This window comes from Carassius auratus, unplaced genomic scaffold (assembly GCF_003368295.1).
Source record: "Carassius auratus strain Wakin unplaced genomic scaffold, ASM336829v1 scaf_tig00214183_4049273_7079891, whole genome shotgun sequence".
Taxonomy (NCBI): Eukaryota; Metazoa; Chordata; class Actinopteri; order Cypriniformes; family Cyprinidae; genus Carassius; species Carassius auratus.
The window spans coordinates 1,176,786-1,194,503 of NW_020527547.1; the positions used below are offsets into that span (position 1 = coordinate 1,176,786).

The 17,718-nt window shown below is 37.7% G+C and overlaps 1 protein-coding gene across 6 annotated transcripts in view; it reads left to right on the forward strand.

The window, feature by feature from the left end:
- LOC113091322 (ATP-binding cassette sub-family A member 2-like) overlaps positions 1 to 17,718 on the forward strand; it is a 58,101-nt gene that overhangs the window by 18,557 nt on the left and 21,826 nt on the right. For 3 of the 6 annotated variants that reach the window (XM_026256762.1, XM_026256765.1, XM_026256766.1), the window contains exons 2-12: positions 7,034 to 7,127; positions 8,430 to 8,432; positions 11,080 to 11,191; positions 11,637 to 11,800; positions 13,632 to 13,753; positions 14,171 to 14,281; positions 15,341 to 15,517; positions 15,629 to 15,850; positions 16,675 to 17,027; positions 17,116 to 17,275; positions 17,517 to 17,645. In XM_026256762.1, the coding sequence (XP_026112547.1) occupies positions 7,034 to 7,127; positions 8,430 to 8,432; positions 11,080 to 11,191; positions 11,637 to 11,800; positions 13,632 to 13,753; positions 14,171 to 14,281; positions 15,341 to 15,517; positions 15,629 to 15,850; positions 16,675 to 17,027; positions 17,116 to 17,275; positions 17,517 to 17,645 (1,647 nt within the window). The remainder of the gene's footprint in view (positions 1 to 7,033; positions 7,128 to 8,429; positions 8,433 to 11,079; positions 11,192 to 11,636; positions 11,801 to 13,631; positions 13,754 to 14,170; positions 14,282 to 15,340; positions 15,518 to 15,628; positions 15,851 to 16,674; positions 17,028 to 17,115; positions 17,276 to 17,516; positions 17,646 to 17,718) is intronic. The other 3 variants (XM_026256764.1, XM_026256767.1, XM_026256763.1) reach the window with 2 other exon arrangements.

Below are 17,718 nucleotides of genomic sequence, written 5' to 3' on the forward strand. Positions count from 1 at the left end.
CAGAGGTTAATTAACCTTTAAATTAGGTGAGCCGTTTTCTGTAATGCTGCCATCTACGTAACTGGCCTCCAGACACAGGCCCAGTGCATTTTAACATATACAGTTTTACAGTATTTGTACATTTCCACTTTTCTGAGCAGTTACATCTGTATATATTTTATGTGTCATCTTTACATTTTATTTCCATTTTTCTGAGCAAATAATTTCTAGCTTTGTTTATCAATTCTAAGCAGGTCTGTCAAAATTAGCTGTCACAAATTCGTAAGTGAAGCAGACACTCTTCATACTCAATAAGGTGAAGCGCTGTCCTGCCTTTGTGAGTAAAAGAAACAGGATCTCTGAATCGAGCCTAACGTCATAGTAGATGAAGAACAGAGGCTTTTGAGGGTGTATTCACACTAGGATAGTCTGCTAGTTCACTTTTTGGTCCGTACCAAAAACAATGTTGATTTCTTTTGTTTGTTTGGTGCAGTTCACTTTCACAGAGCCAGAAATTGTAAACAAAACCACATGTGCGCTAAGGTCATCCATTAATTGGACAGAAATTCTCAAGCATGGAAAAGCAGGAAGTTCGAGAACAGGCTAATCATGGAGATTTTTCGTAGTGCGATTGTTATCATTTTACAGATTTTTGTTATCAGCTACAAATGCAATATGAAGACACTTACGAATATCAGACGAGACAATTTTATCCATAAGATGGAACAAGGATTTTACGAAGATTAGCAAAACTGTTTTGGTGGAGAGAGGATGCTCTTATGTGTTAGCATACCATGGCGTACTGACAATGGCATTGCACAGAAGACAAATTAGATATAAAGAAAAACACCAACTCAACATGATTTTTTTTGCTGTATTCACACCTGCCAAAACGATCCGCACCAAAGGGGAAAACAAAACCTAGTTTGTTTCAATCGAACCAAACAAGACTGGTGCGAATACACCCTGAGAGTGATACCTTAAAGGGGGGGTGAAATGCTATTTCTTGCAAACTGAGTTTTTTACACTGTTAAAGAGTTGGATTCCCATGCTAAACATGGACAAAGTTTCAAAAATTAAGTTGTACGTTTGAAGGAGTATTTCTGTTCCAAAAATACTCCTTCCGGTTTGTCACAAGTTTCGGAAAGTTTTTTTCGAGTATGGCTCTGTGTGACGTTAGATGGAGCGGAATTTCCTTATATGGGTCCTGAGGGCACGTCTGCCGGAAGAGCGCGCGCTCCCGTATAGCAGAGCACTGAGAGGCTGTGCACAGACAATCACTGATCAGAGCGAGAGTGTCGGGAAATGTCACAAAAGGAGTGTTTTTGGTTGCCAGGGCAAGACAACCCTGCACAGATTACCAAAGGAGAAACAGCATTAAGGGACCAGTGGATGGAGTTTATTTTTACAGAGCATCAACGGAGTTGTGCAAGTGTTTGTGTTTGTTCCCCTGCATTTCGAAGATGCTTGTTTTACAAACAAGGCCCAGGTTGATGCTGGATTTGCACATCGTTTATTTCTTAAGGATAATGCAATCCCAACGAAAAAGGGTCACGATCGTGTGTTGGAACCGCAGGCGGTGAGTAAAACTGCTTCAAATATCTCTCTGTTGTTAACTTAGCTATCGGCGTGTAAGCACATCAAGTAAACAACATGCGATGTTGTCATCAAACTGCACGAGTAAAACTGCTTCAAATATCTCTGTGTTGTTAACTTAGCTATCAGCGCGTAAGCACATCAAGTAAACAACATGCGATGTTGTTATCAAACTGCACTTTCCACATGTACAGCTTAAAAAAAAAAAAAGACGACAAAGTGGAACTTAGTCATTTTCCAAAACCGCTAAGCAAATATATACAGTTTCAGTACATACCACATAGAGAAGCCTTTGCTGATGCTGCTCTTGTTAAATTTCAGCCTCTGGATCTGTGTCACAGCTTGCAGACTCGCTCAACACAAAATCCTACTGGCGCTCGTGATTCTTTAGCTCCGCCCACACGTCACGCCTCTAGGCGCTCGTGTTTTTCCGGGAAAAATCGGTACAGACTATCTTTCTCTTATGAATATAATAAAACTAAAGACTTTTTGGAGTTATGAAGGATGCAGTACTACTCTATAGGTACTCAAGATTAACAGGATATTGAGTGAAAACGAGCATTTCACCCCCCCTTTAAGCACTGCTGTGTGAGACGTGTGCAGGATCACAAGAGGATTGACCTTGAGAAAACAACTTCTTTCATCACTCCCTTTTTTCCAGTGTCTATCTGAGTTCCTACAATAATGGATAACATTAGGGATAACCCATTATAACAGTTCTGGGCCCTACCAATAAATGGGGATTTTGTCTAAAAAAAAAAAAAAAAAAAGTCATGTCAATTCCGTTCATGTCCAATGTGTTTATATATTGCTTTTCAAAATGCCCATTGTTTCAGAGCAGCTCACTTTATATAAAGAGCTGGGTGATATAGTTACATTTTGCAAGGAACCCAAAAAGACATTTACTGCCAACCAGGAAACTTAGAACAGGGAACACAAAGCTCAAAGTCTACCACCAAAGGATTTATTTAATCTAAAAGAGAAGACTGATCCAGACCGGGCTAAAACGCCTCATTTAAATACGCTCCCATGTATTACATGTATGTATTATGTAAATGTATGTATGTTAAAAAAAAATGTCTAATATCAGCTAATAACTGATATGGTACCGATATGTCATGCCGATATGATATAACATCATTCTATCTTTTGAGGATAACTGCGTTCAAACCTCAGGACATTTTAGGAGAGATTTATTGGATTAATTAGTATATTAAGCGTAATCTTTTAAAACCATTATTTCCAAGGATTTGTAGCTGGCATGCAAATGGAAATCCATTCAATAACACACATAAAATGTATAAAAGTTTTTTTTTTTTTTTTTAATCCTTATCCAGTAATCACAAACAAATAGAAGGTGCTATATAAATACATTCAGTGGTTTGGTAACTCGGATGGGTGTGTCTAGTTTAGCAAAGGAGCTGTACACTGCACATTACATACTGCATCAATAATTATTCCAATAATTGTTAATAATAAATGTAACGTCATTTTCATTGGACAATGGTGCTATTGCTGCCATTTTAAGCAATAAATACACTCTCACTGAAACACACAGACTTTCTGATCATGCACACTATAATAATTCCGAAACATACCCATTTCTAAAACACAGCTCACACAAACACAAATAGTGCTCTGTGTCTCGATCCCGGGTGACCGGGTGACCCGGGTGACTGTGGGGCCTGTTTGCATGCACTGATTAGTAGAATCTAATTATGAATTCTAAATTATGTTTTGTGCATGTGAGTTTTGTCTGATTATGCAGGCTCTGTTCATATGAGCTGTCTGGGGAGAGACGGCCTGAGAAAAGAGGTGTGTACAAAGGGTTTATATGAGCCATACTCTTATTGGAGGATAAGTGTTTTAGCTTGCATTATTTGCCTGTTGGTTGGTGATGGATGCTGTGCTTGGTGGACAGTGGCACAAAGACTTAATTCAGTCATTTGGTGAATGGAAGGTGTGTTTTAGCAGATAAAGTATAAAGAGGGGACAGCTGAAAGACACTGACTAGACGTTGGTCGTATGAATGAGATTCAGAAAGAGCTTTATTGCCAAGTGTGCTTACACATACATGGAATTTGTCTTAGTGAGAGAAAGGGAATTTGGTTAGATGTAAGATATATTAAATCAATAACATACGGTTAATAATTATAAGTATGACGATGAAGACTGACGAAAATGGTTCTTAATGTATTTTTGATTAAATAAATGCAGCCTTGGTGAACACTGATAAAAACGTACAAAAATCTTACCGGTCTGTGAAGATGGTGATATCGGTTTTATACAATAGTTCTAAAGTAAGTTAGAATTACCTCTATAATTTACGGGTTCGACAAATTTGACCAGTTCAATACATCAGGTAGTCCTCAAATTTAATTGGCTGAGCAGCATTCCAGGAGATGTTGAAATGGAGTCCTACAGCACAAAACATTTCACTATTTTATGTAGAAACTACATGTTGCTATAACACGTGTTCTGAAATTGGCTCAAAATATCAAGCATCTTTCATATCCTCCGACTGAGTGAGAAATCAAACCGTTGGCTATACCACCATTTGATCTGACCATGGAAAAGCAGTTATGAAGCTAAACCATCATACACTATAGTGACCATCATACACTATGCGACGACTGTAAATCAGTGCAAAAATCTGGGTCGTGTAGTGTTACTGTTATTGCATATTTATATTAGACAAATTAGATTATTACCAAAACTAAATATGTTTAAGGTTTCTCCACCGCAATAATCCATCACTTTCATAAGGTTGTTGAAAAAAGTTTTAGATTTCGATTTTGGCCAATGATCATGAAAATAAAAAAATCGAGATAAAACGATTATTGCGCCCCATTCTACCTACTTTTTATTATCGTTCCTCCATAAAATCCCAATTTCCTGGGCAAATCAGTAAAATCAGGTTACATGACATTTGCATAATGGGACATGCTTTATTTATAAAAGTATATTTATTCATGTTTTTAAAAGCGTGAAAGGGAACTTTCACTGCTCCTCGGGAAGAGATATGCGCTTAGAGAGGGAACAGAACACGGACATGTAAAGTCATAATTTAGCTCATGGTGCGCTCAACTTATACACGCAAAAATGTGTCAAAATGCTGCGCTTAGTGATTCATGTATACCTTCGTTGGTCATGTAATAAATGAACTTAAAGAGTTGAGAATGAAAATACGTGTGTTACGGTAATTTGGATCTGTGTGGCTCTTAAAGTAGCAGTGGGCTATTTTCCTGCTGCGACTGTGTGTTTATTAATCAAACAACAAAATACAAATCTATAATCACACACTGCTCTTGATTGAAGGACTTTTGTAGCTTTAAGAAACAAAAAAAGTTTAATTCTTGCAGTGAAGACTGCTGTTTTATTTCGCATTTGATTATTAATTTCTGTAGTAGGCTGTAAACTGCTTGAGACTTGCATAAAATAAACATTACGGCACAGTTTGTATCTTTTTATTCTATTGTATTTATCCTTTGCTTTTTATTACTGACAGTTTAATAATTTTCAACAATTTTGTGGACTTTTTGTTTGTTTGTTTGAAATTTCGCTGGTCTCTTCAATGTACGTAGATGTCGTAGCAACCTTATTTACAGAAAATACATATTTGATATGTAACACTTTCTTTAAATAAATCACTCATATAAAGTTTTGGTCATATGGCCCCCTCATAATCGTGTTAAATAATCGTGATTACAATATTGACCGAAATAATCGTGATTATGATTTTTGTCGTAATCGAGCAGCCCTACTGTCATAACTCAATTATTGATTGTTTGCATGCCCTTTCTGTCTTCCGCATTTAAATTGTGTATGCATTTCTAGCAGAACAGTGGGTGATATATGACCAAAATCTTGTACCATGAGATGTGTCACGGTATAGATATATATCACAATAAAGTAGTTCGATCTGTAGAGCTGCAATGAAACAATGTGTATTGTGAAAAGCGCTATACAGATACACTTGACTTCACTTCAGAATAGGAGCAGTGCTCATAGGCAGACACAATAGCTCCATTCATAATAGATGAACAGACTCTAACATACAAATTATAATTTAAAACTGACTGTGAGTGAAGCAATCTCTCTTTGCCCCTTCAATAAGCCACAGGACTTTCTAAAAAGAAACAAGCAGTCTTTGGCTGGTGTTTACAACTCCCGTGCTCAGCACCGAGGGTCTCGTAAGCAAAGCTTTGTGTGCTGTGTCAGATGCAGCTTTGTGTTTTGAGAGATGCATGTAAAAGGAGCTTCTTGTTTGTTGTGACCTTCAGAAATGGTAGAGATGGGGAGAATATCTAGCAGCAAGAGAAAAACCTCTGCACCTTCTCGTCACTTGTCAACAGAGACGGGATGTGGGGTCAGTGTTGTTGTGGTGACGTTGCAGTGAAAGTCACATTGTGGTCAGGACAGGATGCCCTTAGATACTGATCTGAGATCAGGCTCTCTCGGTCAAGCACAAGTGGCAGCCGCAAGCATTCTTAGAGGGATGAAGAGTAAAAGGCTGATCTCAGTTCAGCTATAAATAACATCCTTAGCTATAACCCTGTGAGTTCCTAACCACAGTCTACACCTCAACCAAAAGCTTATTTCTCAGTTACTTCAGTTCAGATTTGTCCAAAGATGAGCCTCCTGCAGAGAGAGAGAGAGAGAGAGAGAGAGAGAGCAAATAAGGAAGTAGTGGAAATAATTCAGGGGTAAATGTTGGAAGATGCAGTTTTTCTGCTGTACTTTGCACACTTTAAACAACGTGCCTAACAGCAGCCACCTGCTGTGGAGTGTGTGAGTGTGTGTGTGTGTTTACAATATTCTCCTCCACCTCTTTTAATAATTGTTGGAACAGGCTGTTTGGAAGCACTAGCAGGTGTGTTAGCCAACACACTAGCAAATATTGCATGTCAAGCAAACTCTCCAATTGGCTAGTCTGTTTTTACCAGATCAATTCCTGACACTGGACTCGATCAGTTGGCAGAGCTCAACCTTGAGATTTCTTTCTTCCTTATATTCTTGAACAAGGCAACAATTTTACTGACCGCTTTTATGAAAAAAATGAAATGTATTTTTATATTTACTACTGTATTTTATTTGATCAAAAATGACTTCAGTCTTCAGTGTCACATGATCCTTCATTAATCTTTCTAATATGCTGATTTGGTGCTCAAGAAATATTAAAATAAAAAAAAATCTAGAAAATACAAAAAAGCAATTTTTGTGGAAACTACACTACATATCAGATATATTTTAATAAAAAGTTTAAACAAACTTGCCCCTGTTCCAGTGGGCCATTTTTATTGATGAGCCCTAGTTGAACTGTGTGACACTTCAGATGTTCAATCAAAGAGGTTCAGACCAAACGTGAATTAACTTTGCAGTATGTATATAACCACCAGCAGCCTCTGTGGCTAGTGTGGCTTTCATAACCTGTTTCTCTGTATGTTTATCTCTACAGTGGGTTCTTGCGTTTGAGATATTCATCCCACTGGTGCTCTTCTTCATACTCCTGGGCTTGCGGCAGAAGAAGCCAGCCATTCCAGTGAAAGAAGGTAAGTTTCAACACAGTTCAGAGAGAGAAGAATATGAAGAAGAATATGAGTATGATGTGAAGGAAAAAAAGGAAGGAAGAGTAAGTTGGCTCTTACCCCAACCCAGCTCATTCTCGCCATCCAGAGGTCCGATTACTTCAGTTGTCACCTGGGGTTCCTAAGAAGTTCACATACCTACTGTACTGCAATAATGTTCTGTGTGCCTAAATTAGTTAAACTGGGTCCTTTAACCTTTAACAGTAAATAAATGGACAGTTCATTCAAAAGTAAAAATTCTGTCATCATTTGCCCACCCTTGTGTTGTTTTAAACCTGTGTGGGGTTTTTTCTTCTGCAGAAGACCAAAGGAATTACTTTGCAGAATGTCCTGACCCTTCTTTTCTATGCAATTTGAAGATGTCAAACTCCAAAAAAGCACCATAAAAGTAGTCCACAGTAACTTCTCCATTATATTCCAATTATTCTGAAGCAATAAGATTTGTGTGTTTAGTTTAGTTGTATTTTGACTCCTAACCCTAAGGTTGTGGGTTCGCGGCAATACCACGACTGAGGTGCCCTTGAGCAAGGCAGTGAACCCCCAACTGTTCACAGGTGCCGCAGCGTAAATGGCTGCCCACTGCTCCAGGTGTGTGTTCACTGCTGTGTGTGTGCACTTTAGATGGGTTAAACGCAGAGCACAAATTCTGAGTATGGGTCACCATAATTGGCTGTCACTCTTACTTTTTTTTCTTTCACTTTTTAAATCTTATTGTAGCTCTTAAATCTTGTGCTCATTCATGTACATTCAGATTGCAGGTTTTGCCAACAGTGAATGTTGAACTTTCGTTTGTATGGAAAAGGGAGAACATTCTGGCTTATATAACCTTTTGTGTTCCACTGAAGACAAGAAATACATACCGTACAGGTTTGAAACGACACAAAGATTATAAAATGATGATATATTTTTAATTTTTTGGGTGAACTATACTCTAAGTGTTGTTTGTGGTATATCATTTTTCTAAATGGTTCATACAACTTTGCCAATCTGTCATTGATTGCAAAGATTTTTGGCTGTTAGACAGAGCTTTAGCCTTGTAGTATTTTTTTATTCATTGAACATCCTCATTTGTATGTCATCACAATGTCTGTTATTTTCAGTGCTGAAATCATACCATGTTTTGTTTTATTTTTTGCTTCTTTCTGTCGTCTGTCCTCAATACTTTTGTATCTCTCTCTCTCTCTCTCTCTCTCTCTCTCTCTCTCTCTACTTCTGTCTTTCATTCTTTTTTCCCTCACCGTGCATGTTAACTGCATGCTGGACCAGTGTGTAAGTCAAAATGTTTTTTTTTGTGTGTGTGTGTGTATTGCTGAATTCTTGAGTCTTTTGAGTTTGTGGGATCATTTCACTGTGTGTCCTTTAATTGTGAGTGGGTGTTTTTTCATGGACTCTATTAAATGTGTTTAATGTGCTGCTATTGTGTATTTGTCATATCAACTGTCTCATGCATCAATCTAATTCTAAAGGGGCACATATGACTCAAGCAGTAATGGCTGGAGCCTTCCCATATGTCAACATACATACACACAACGAATACACAATGTATTAAAAAATAATAATAATAATAACATTGTGACATAACCAGGTGTGATGCATCAAGATTCCAGCAATATGAAATTTGTACATCTGCACTGAAGGCTCATGTAAGCACCAAAAGTTTAGAAATGCACTACTTTAGAATTTTAGATAATATCAGCATAAATCCTCCATTTCTTGGCATAAATGCATTAAACTAACTGCTTATTATTGAAGACCAGTAATAATGCTTTTTTTGTATTCCATAATAAAGGCAAAATACAGTTACAACGTCAAAGTCAGACAAGCCCCTTTTTATTTAGTATTGTTTTACACTCCTGTTCAAACATTTGGAGTCAGTTAGAGTTCTTTTTATTAATACTTTTATTCAGCAAGCACGAGACTAACAGTAAAGACATTTATAATGTTATGAAAGATTTATATTTCTGAAGGCTCGTTTGACGCTTTTGAAAACTTGGCTGCTAAAAAAAACAACAAAACATTTGAAATTGTAAAAAAATTTCAAAATATCATATTGTCCAGAACCCTATTGCACCTAGAGCGTTTTTAAACATTAGTCACAGTGCTGCGCCAGTCGTTATAATGGCTGATTTCAGAAACTAGGATTAGCATAGCTTTTATCGCTTGCCATTTTATTGCATCATGCCTGGTGTAAGAGGTTTAGGTGTTGGGCCCCCATATGTCTCTCTGAACACTAACATAATCCACAATCCACTGTGAATGAAAGATCTTTATTACAACAACACGTTATTCAAACACCTCGTCTTGACACATTTGTATTCCTCAACCAATAAGCTGTTATAATAATTGTCTGAGACTCATGTCTCTCTCACACACTTACTGAATTCATCCACTTACTGAGCCATCAGGTTATTTCCCCTGACTGATCTTTGCTCTTTTAATCCTCAGCTGTGTTTGTGGAGCGGGAGCAGATGTCAGATATATAAGAGTTAGGAAACCGAGGCCATAAACACAGCTACCTCTTGTGAGCAGACAACCTGTCACTGGAACAGCAGAAATATAACATGCCTCCGTGTTTAGCAGTGTTTAACGTTTTTTGCAGAGTCGTCAGATGCTGATGGCAAGCGGTGTTTAGCTAACGCTGCTGCTTCTGGGTGAAGCGACGTGGCATGTTGCGGCAGGGCTCTTTTCTTTTTTTTTTCTTTTTTTTATCATATAGGAAGCAAGTTAGTATTGTTGGGATATATATTGTTTTATTCAGCTGGGATGCATTATATTGATCAAAAGTGACAGTAAAGACATTTTATAATATTACACATGTCAAGAGTTCGGATTCTTCTTACGGTTAAAGATTTCGATTTCAAATAAATGCTTAATCAATCAGCATAACTGTTTCCAACACTAATATGAAATGTTTCTTGAGCACCGAATTGAATTAGAACATTTTCTGAAGGATCATGTAACACTGAAGAATGAAGGCTAGTAAAAAAAAAAATCCGCTTTGCCATCACTGGAATAAATTACATTAAAAAAATATTAAAATAGAAAAGTTAAAAAAAAAAAAAAACACTGACTGAATACTGAGCCGAAACTTTTGAATGGTAGTGTTTCCTGCATTAAAAAAAAAACTGTTTATTTAGGCATTACCAAACTACACTTCCCATCATTCTCTGGACTGGAGCAATTTTCCCTTTGCTATAAAATATGAAATTTTCAGTGTGCATTTGAATCACTCACATCATGACATAATCATAATTTCTGAACTCATCCTGATACAGTGTTTTTGGCCTTTGCGAGACTAGTATGATCATTTACCCATCCCTGAGATTTGACTCCTTATCAAGTGTGCACAGGAGCAGCTTGCAGTGAGGAAGTGAGTCATCTAAACACCGTGTTCTAAAAGACGTGACTGGCGGCAGCATGTGGGTGTAGAATAACCAGGCAACACAGCAATACTAGTTTTTCTCTGCTTCAGTGACGGCTTGTCCAGTAAACCTCTGTGTGTTTGTGTGTGATGAAGTGAATCATTTGAAGGTCACTTGGAGTTTATCGGAGCGATCTGACATCTGAAACCCTCTCTGACTCTGTGTTTGCTCTCTGATATGTGACGGCTGTTACTTTTTCTCTCCCCATCTTTTAATCTCTCCCTAAATCTTTGATCCACGGACCCTGGGTAATATCGTTGCCATTGTTTGTTCTATTATCCCACATCCCACGATCCCGCTCATTTATTTACATTCTCACATTCCATCCATACACCTCTCTGTTTTATGTTCCTCTCCAATTCTTCATCTGAACACAACTGCACCTTCGTCAAAACCATTTAAACATCTGTGCCATACTGGATTTCAATTTTCTGTCACCTCCATCCTCTCCGTCCCTCCATCCTGGTGGTCTGGTTTCCCCCGGTTCTGTCCAGCCTTCTACAGCGCGGCCCCTCTCACCTCGGCGGGCATCATTCCCATCATGCAGTCCTTGTGTCCGGATGGTCAGAGGGATGAGTTTGGCTTCCTGCAGTATAAAAACTCCACGTGAGTCCACCTACGCTCTGTTTCTGATTTTGTCCTCTCTCGATGACTAAGATGGGCTCTGATGGTTTCTGTTCTCATTATATGGTGTGTAGAGCAGTCACTATCACAACCTGTGTTAGTGATCTTACGAGCTGTTTGATTGTGTAATGGATCTTATCTTTGTGCTTGGATATGATTTGATCTTTTGGTAGATTGTAGTGATGTAACTATGACCTCTGCATGACATTTCTTGGGTTTTGAAAATCCTTGATCAGTTTTACTACAGGTGTTTTCCAAATGTTTTTCCCCCTCTCATCTGTAATCTAAATTCTTTAAACGGTATAGGCCAGTTTGGACCACACTAGTCTAAGCTATATTATTTATTTTCGGTTGGTTAGTCATATGATTTGCCCCTCTCTTCTTAGTATAATCCTCTCTACTTCTTATTTGTCCTCCCGTTTTTCAGTGTGACTCAGCTGTTAGAAAGGATCAGCGAAGTCGTGGAGCAGAATCACTTGTTTACGTCAGACAGGCCCAGTCTGGGAGAGGAGCTGGAGTCACTGCAGCAGCACCTTGAAAGTCTGAGCTCAGCACAAGGCCCTCTAGAGAACCACTACAACAACAGCCACGGTCAGGAAACACATGCATACATACATACCTACACCATCTTTGACCATAAGCGTTAGATGCAAATTAGAAATCAGAACACTACAGGTGAAGTTGAAGTTTCCGACCAAAATTCAATGTAACCTGCATATTTACATAGTTTAAACACATATGGCTAAAAGACGACCTAAATGATCACATTGATTGCTTTAAACTGTACCTGCATAAAGAATGTTGAGCTCAAGAATCAATCATCTTACATTACCATTCAATTGAGGTTGGTAATATATATATTTGTAAGTTTTTGTAAGAGTCTCTTGCATTCTCAAAAATACAGTAAAAACTAATAATAAAAAAATATAAAAAATAACTGTTTTCTTTATTAATATATTTATTTTTGTGATGGTAAAGTAGCAGCCATTATTCTAGTCTTCAGTATCTTCGGTATCAGTCCTCAGAATGTTAAATGATACTTAAAAAAAAATTCTCATATGCTGATTGGGTGTTCAAGAAATATTGCTCAATATTTTAGTTGGAACCCTAATCTTTTTTTTTTTTTTTTCAGAATTCTTTAATGAATAGGAAGTTCAAAATAGACATTTGTGTAACAATGTAAAAGTCTTTACTGTCATTTTTAGTCAATTAATGCAACCCTGCTAAGTATTAATTTCTTTAACAAAAATAAAATAAATACTGACCTCAAACATTTACAGGTGCATCTCAATAAATTAGAATGTTGTGGAAAAGTTCATTTATTTCAGTAGTTAAACTCAAATAGTGACACTCGTGTATTAAATAAATTCAATGCAAACAGACAGAAGTAGCTTAAGTATTTAACAAAAACCCACCAACTCACTCTCAGCAAATAAGAATACTTCAGGTGCCAGATCCTGCTGGAAAATTAAATCAGCATCTTCAAAAAGCTGGTCAGCAGAAGGAAGCATGAAAATTTTGGTGCTGTGACTTTAGTTTTCAAAAAACACAATGGACCAACACCAGCAGATGACATTGTACCCCAAATTATCACAGACTGTGGAAACTTAACACTGGACTTCAAGTAATGAAATTAATGGTAATGAACTGGACTTTCCAAATGAAATGCAAAACTTGCACTCATCTGAAAAGATGACTTTGGACCACTGGGCAACAGTCCAGTTATTCTTCTCCTTAGCCCAGGTAAGATGCCTCTGATGTTGTCTGTGGTTCAGCAAATTCCTTGACACGTCTGTGTGTGGTGGCTCTTGATGCCTTGACCCCAGCCTCAGTCTACTCCTTGTGAAGTTAACACAAAATCTTGATTCAATTTTGTTTGACATAAGGCTGCAGTTCTCTCGGTTGTTGTGCATCTTTTTCTTCCACACTTTTTTCTTCCATTCAACTCTCTGTTAACAAGCTTGGATACAGCACTCTGTAAACAGCCAGCTTCTTTGGCAATTAATGTTTGCAGCTTACCCTCCTTGTGAAGGGTGTCAATGATCATCTTCTGGACATCTGTCAGATCAGCAGTCTTCCCCATGATTGTGAAGCCTTGTGAACCAAACTGAGAGACCATTTTGAAGGCTCATGAAACTTTTGCAGGTGTTTTGAGTTGATTAGCTGATTGGCATGCCAGCATATGTGAGCCAAAATGATCACAATTAAAAGAACCAAATACTTAAACTACTTCAGTCTGTGTGCATTGAATTTATTTAATACATGAGTTTCACAATTTGAGTTGAATTACTGAAATAAATTACCTTTCCCATGACATTCTAATTCATTGAGATACACCTGTAAATGGTAGTGTACATATGCCAACTGCATTAATTAAAAGATTATTTTGATGAAAAATTTTGTGTGCATGTCTCTGCTTTAGGTTTTACCGTGGGAAGTGTCCTCCGGAACCAGTCGATGTTCCAGCAGTTCCTGATCAGAAACCTTTCCCTGCCAAACGACACCGCCAGCCTGCTTCTCTCCTCCTCCATCAACCTGAAAGAGGTCTGTTTTCTCACCTCAACTTCCTTTTTCCTTCAACCCAGGTCAGACAGCAGTGCTTTTGAAGTCCAAATCATGACTCAGCGTCATGCTCTTCTGAGCCTTCTTCCTCTTTCATCCTCTTTGGTGTCTCAGCTCGAGTTTGCAGCACCCTTAATGATTCTGCTTCATGACAACAGAGAGAGAGAGAGAATGTGCGATAGATTCTAATGCTTTAGGGCAGAGGAGCTCCAGCGTAACACCCTTTAATGTGTTGGGATAACGTTCTGTAGTGTTGAGATTTTCTCTTGTGAGTTTACGAATGAAATGTTAATTTTCCTGAGGGACTTTTCTTTCTTCCTTTCTCTGGCTATTTTAAGCTTATGTGTGAGACTGGAGTTTCTAAATCTGTGCTTGTGTATGTGTGTGTACTCTGTTCAGGTGTATAATCTCATCTTTGGGACGGATCCTAAAGTGGGCTCAAAGGTAGGAGAAAAAGATGAAGGACAGCATGAACTTCACAGTTCTGGAGAGAAGCTTGTACAGCTGGAGGTACAGAATGGCAAAAACACACACAAATTTCCTTGTGCATGTGTGTATATACATTACTGTTCAAAAGTTTGGGGTCACATTTTGTATAACAGTAACTGCTAATTGAATAAATATAAAAATAAATGTGGTTTGAAAAAAACAAACATTAATTCTTTATTTCTTAAAAATAGTAGTGCAAACAATAAACCTACAGTAATGCAAGTCTCCAATAATATAATAATTCTCCCACACTTTACTTAATGCACTGCCAGTGCTGCTGCAGTACCTTTCTCATTCATATTTTATACTTGTTGAGCTTCTCTAAGCAACCTTTTTGAATACCACACATATAATGTACCTACTCATTGACAGATAGTCCTGAGAAATCACCTGTCTGTGTCCCAGCCCTATTTGATTTTTTTTTGTAGTATCCGCAATGCTTTCTGCCTGTAAATCATTTGCTCTGTTTTCTGATTTGATGATATGTCTATGTGTTAGTGATTTTGGAGAGAGGTTGGTGAGGTTAAGATATCGGATATCAGATTTTTATAATGCTTGAATGGATGGAAAATGTTAAATATAATATGAGTTATACAATATTTATTTTGACAGCCATGAAAATTAAATCTGAAAACGAATACGGTTTAGATTCATTAGATGGTTAGGTGTGATCTCACAATGCATCATTGGCGTATAGCAAATTTGTATTTATTTTATTATTAGTATTTTTTTTGTGGGGTGTGTTCATATCTTCATAAATTCTAAGCTTGCGGTTACATTTCATGATGCTGGGCCAAATGAAATTATGTTTGCATATTTATGTCACACCAGTATTGTCAAGTTTGAGCATTTTTTTAAATAAAATAAAAGTAAAGTAAATTTAGACTGTTTATTATTTTCTTGCGCTAATTTGTTTTGCAAAGACATGGCATACTCAAAACGGGAACAAAACATCCCTGCTATGTATAGATACCGTAGTAGTATAGTTAGTCATTTGCTGTAAAGGACTTCCAATTAGGGCACGCAAATTCTTATAACCTTGCAATTATAAAACAATCAGAATGTTTGATTCATACTAAGAAGCAGTTACTTGGAGGCTGGCATAGTCTGGAGGGTGGTCTGATTCAGAAGGCGTTGAGCGACCCCAGTAAAGCTGCTGGCCGTCAAGCTCTGCTCAGAGTCCTGTCCCAGGCTCTGGGGATCACTGGAGGTAGAGGAGGCCAAACATTGGATCCTCAAGCTCTGCATGAGATGGAGGTCAGTCTGCCACTCCTTTTTTTTTTTTGCAATTTCATTCCGCAGAAATCATAATCGTCAGTTTAATGACGACACCTCACAAATCTTCTTAAAAAAAAATTTTTTTTTCAGGGAATTCTGTTGAATGGTGCAGTGCTTGAAACGCTCACTTGTGGGAAAGGAGAGAACAGTGAGATAAGAAAAATCTTATTGGTCCCTGAGAAACAACAAGCAGTTTTACAGGCCTATCGAACGACTGTTTGTGGTGGAAAGGCAGAGCACAGGGCCGAGCTGTTTAAGGAGATGAGTGAAGAATTGAGAGATCAGATTGATACACAGAGAGTCTTTGATCAGGTACGATATGGAAGAACAGCACATCTTCTTAAAGGGACACAACGTGGTATTTGCATTTTATGTCTTAGGGGTTCATTTTGATTAAAGGTAACCTATACATGCATACATACTTTATACATAAAGAAATTAACAATTAATACAATTATTTAATTTTCCAAACATTGCAACTGTCCAAGTTGTAGTGTAATTTGTTACACCAAACAATTGTGCCTTTTTTTCTCCATAAATTGTGTGTGTTTTTTTTTTTTTGTAGCAGGTAGACCACAATGTCAGCGAAAAGCATGTTTGAGAAGTCTAAAAAATTTGAAATAAGTGCTCACTAGTAAAATCAATTATCATTTTTCATTTAATTTTTAATAAAATCTATTTTATTAAATTATGCAAATATTGCCTTTTTTATAGTGTGTTTTAGGATATAGAAATGCTAACGGTGAAACTAGCTTTAAAAAGCCACAGGAAACTGTCATTTATTACATTCATTATTGTTAAAATGTAATTTCCACTGTAATTTAAAAAATAATTTAAACACATGTAATTTGAGATGTGCTGGAAATTACACTGTGGTATGAATTTTCTTTCATATGAATTTTCATTTCATAACTTTACTTTCAGGAATAAAAGACTTCTCCCATCTAGTAAGACATAAGTGGACAAATTAATTTATTAAAAGTACAAAAAAAAAAGTGTTTAATACACTTTATAAGTCTCTAAAAGTGCCCATTAGTTGAAGAAACACTGATACTGTACATTTTTACTGATTACGATTAAGTTTTTCTCCTCTTTCCTTTCTCTGTATGGCACTGTTTCCCGTCCTCCTTCTTCAGTTGCGTCTGGAGCAGTCTAACATGTCTGGTCTCTTGGATCAATCCCATCTCGGCGCTCTGCTGAAGAACCTGGCGGATGTAGAACGGCTCCTGAGGGATGTGGATTTGCTGTCAGGTCTGGCCAGACTGCTCCCTAAAGGGGCCTGTGCAGGCCACCAGCCTCCTCCTATAGCCAACACCACGTCCTGGAGCTCCAACACAACAACATGGGGTCTCAACACAACCGACAGCCCTGTGGAGGAAGGAGACAGAGCCGCAGGAAATGAAGCTGAGGCTGAAAACCCTAAATCACAGTTTTCTGCCTTTGTTCAGCTGTGGGCAGGTCTTCAGCCCATTCTTTGTGGGAATAACAGGTGTGTGTGTGTATGAGTGTTACAATGCGTTAACTTTCTGAATTTCAAATATTTATTTATTTTTCAAAAATCTTTATTGTTTCATCAGGATTATTGAGCCAGAAGCTCTGAAACAGGGCAATATGAGTTCCCTGGGCTTTACCAGCAAAGAACAAAGAAATTTGGGATTACTTGTCCATCTCATGACTACAAATCCCAAAATCCTCTACTCTCCTATTGGCTCAGAGGTGGATAAGGTCATACAAAAGGTAAGCCCAGAAAAGGCTAAGGTGTTTCAAGGCTGAAAAAAATAATGTAGCAACTGGGTTTGCAGCCCAAACCCTTCTGCAAGAAAAAAAAAATGCTGATTAATGAATCCTGAATCCAAATGACCTTCTAAAACTTTGTGCTGGGCGTTCTTTCATTAGATTTAGGTTGTACCCAATTAATAGAGAACCATTTGGGATAGCTATAAAGATTTTGATCGGATTGTTTTTGTTTTCTCTATAGGCTAATGAGACGTTTGCTTTTGTGGGGAATGTGACTCATTATGCCCGAGTGTGGCTCAACATCTCAGCTGAATTAAGGGCCTTCCTGGAGGAGGGTAAATTGCACAATCACCTGATGTGGCTCCAGCAGGTAACATTCTGTCTTTCAGCTGCTAATTTAAGTGCTATTAGTTTGAAAAGCACTTTGTGTTGTGCATGTGCTT